Source organism: Melanostigma gelatinosum (assembly GCF_949748355.1).
Source record: "Melanostigma gelatinosum genome assembly, chromosome: 13".
In the NCBI taxonomy this organism is placed as follows: domain Eukaryota; kingdom Metazoa; phylum Chordata; class Actinopteri; order Perciformes; family Zoarcidae; genus Melanostigma; species Melanostigma gelatinosum.
The window spans coordinates 10,532,242-10,534,436 of NC_136646.1; the positions used below are offsets into that span (position 1 = coordinate 10,532,242).

Genomic DNA, 2,195 nt, shown 5'->3' on the forward strand with positions numbered 1-2,195 from the left:
ACCTCTCTTGACAGTTTGTTTTTCGGTCACAGAAGGCAGCAGAAGTCCACTGACAGGCTACACAGGTAATCTCAGTGGGCTGTTACTATTTCTAGAGTGATTTGTTGTCTCGTGGTCTGCTGCTCTCTCACAACTAGACTGATATTTTATGTAAAGTTAGTGTTTTAAGCCTCAACCCATCAAAGACAATAACACAAGACAATTTGAATAGAAACATTTTATATTCTTGTGCACAACAGGACATTTTTACATTTCCAATTCACTGAAGATCTACATCTCATAGTGATTCATATTTCTTACAATCACTGAAGTCTCAAAGTCTTGTCTTTAACCAAACGGATAAACATGTCATGCATGTGCAACAGCAATTGTGTCTCTTAGCAGATCTTTAAGGAAGTCAGTTTGAAGTCTCCTGTGATTTTGATGTAGCTGATGATGTTCATCTTATTACGGTTGGGAAACTGTACTTCATGTCCATCAGGAAGCTCCACTTCAAACATGTCTCCAGTCAGCTTCAACACCATCTGAAAGAGAAAAGATACAGTGAAACCTTTATTTTAGCAGACATCTCAAAATCTCTGCAAACAACATCTTCCTGCATGGATAAATATCACTAAAGGTAAGTGAGGAAATGAGTTTCTTGTGATTTTTTTTACAACATACACACACAGTCTCTCTCCCTTCAGTCAGATTGCCTCACCTTGACTTCTGCTCCCCTCTGTAGGGGGTTGTGTATTTCCCGTTTCTCGTCGGCCCAACAACCAGCAGCCTTTGAGTTGCAAACAAGAACGGCTCCATCAGTGTCGTCATGGAAACGAGGGTTAAAGTGCAGCGCCAGGTCCTCTGCACCACAGCCGAGATCGATCTCGAATCTGAGTGGATCAGAGATTATACAATAGATGTAGTCTTACTATTGACGTGTTTGCACAGCATAAATATCACCGTTTTATTCAGTGAAGAAGCGAATATGAAACAAATGTTATGAGTTTGGTTGGCTCACCCGTCAGCATCATGTGGAATTACCCCCTTTACTTTCAGCTGATCTCCAGCTCTTATAATCACGTTCTTCAATTCAAGTTGCTGAGAAACACAATTTTGCAGTTCAGGATTAACAAACCATTTAATTAGAAAATAAAAGATTGCTGTTACAATGGTACTCATTTGTATTCTACACATTACAGAAGCAAAGACAAATAGAAGCAAGAACAAAGCAGTCAAACTTACCATGCTCCTGTTGGGTGCTGGTGATGGTGGACAGTCCTGGAGCAAATGGAAGATGTAAGAAGATGGTGTTTGCACACAAGCAGTCTTCTGCCCTGGAAGACAACAAGAAAGTATGTGACGCACAAAGGATTCAGTGATAGGACGGGTCACCGTAACAATGTGACCCGTTGATCACCATGATAATCAAGCAGCCCTTTCAATGCAGATGCACTGCTCTATTATACACGACGCCCCCAAATTTGGGGGCTCCGTGCTCAAGGGGGGTAGCACATGTCGTCGAAAAAATGTACATATCGAGAGCGAATATTTTGCATGTATGCACGTTGTATACCAGATTAAACAGCAACATCTGGGCAACACTATCATGTAACTTAAGTCACTTTCTACACACTCCAAACACAATTACACACAACTAATATAAGCAACTAGAAGATTTACCACAATATCACGTATTTTTCGCCACGAATCGGCGACCTATGCACTCCGTTTGCATATCCCAACACAACGTTAGCCGCTATCATGGCCGATGCACAGATCACAAAGCACGAGGATTCAACCGCGAATCCATCCACAGCTTCATAATTCCTCTCCGTGAAACCATTAAATAGTTACAGCCAGAAAGCCAACGAACAACAAACCGCTCCACAGCAAAACAATTTAAACGCATCGTATCCTTGAGATGATTTTCTGGAAGAAAAACACTGGAAATTGACGGTAATGCATTTCAGCCGTGTTCTCTCCGTGTCCCTTTGTGTGTGTGTGGGGAAAATGGCGCTTCTGGGTGCAAGTATGACGAGTGGTCGGCATTTTACTGTTCGGCGAATCATTTTATGCTCTGGCACGGCACGTTTTTGGAATTTTATTGGCTAAAAAGTCAGTCAATCTACTCAAGAACCCTCCTACTGCATTCCTGAGTCTCTTCCGCATTGCACAAGGTGTCACATGCTGAACTCCACCAATCATAGGCTTAG

General features: G+C 42.1%; 1 protein-coding gene across 2 annotated transcripts; it reads right to left on the reverse strand.

Moving 5' to 3' along the window:
- Positions 1-317: 317 nt before the first annotated feature.
- Positions 318-1,958, reverse strand: LOC306786768 (galectin-2-like). 2 transcript variants are annotated; one of them, XM_079281623.1, is made up of 5 exons: positions 1,663-1,958; positions 1,225-1,311; positions 1,001-1,080; positions 701-872; positions 318-524 (listed from the first exon to the last, which is right to left on the reverse strand). In XM_079281623.1, exons 2-5 carry the CDS (start codon positions 1,225-1,227, stop codon positions 378-380), a joined length of 402 nt encoding a protein of 133 aa, XP_079137749.1. In that variant the 5' UTR covers positions 1,228-1,311; positions 1,663-1,958; the 3' UTR covers positions 318-377. The 2 variants fall into 2 exon arrangements, with proteins under 2 accessions (XP_079137749.1, XP_079137748.1); XM_079281622.1 differs by having other exon boundaries at positions 1,225-1,316.
- Between the last annotated feature and the right edge of the window lie 237 nt (positions 1,959-2,195).

Coding starts and splice junctions, on each gene's coding strand:
- LOC306786768 (XM_079281623.1), bottom strand. Junction 873..1,000: donor ATTCCACATGATGCTGACGG/GTGAGCCAACCA, acceptor TGATCCACTCAG/ATTCGAGATCGATCTCGGCT. Junction 525..700: donor AGAGGGGAGCAGAAGTCAAG/GTGAGGCAATCT, acceptor TTTCTCTTTCAG/ATGGTGTTGAAGCTGACTGG.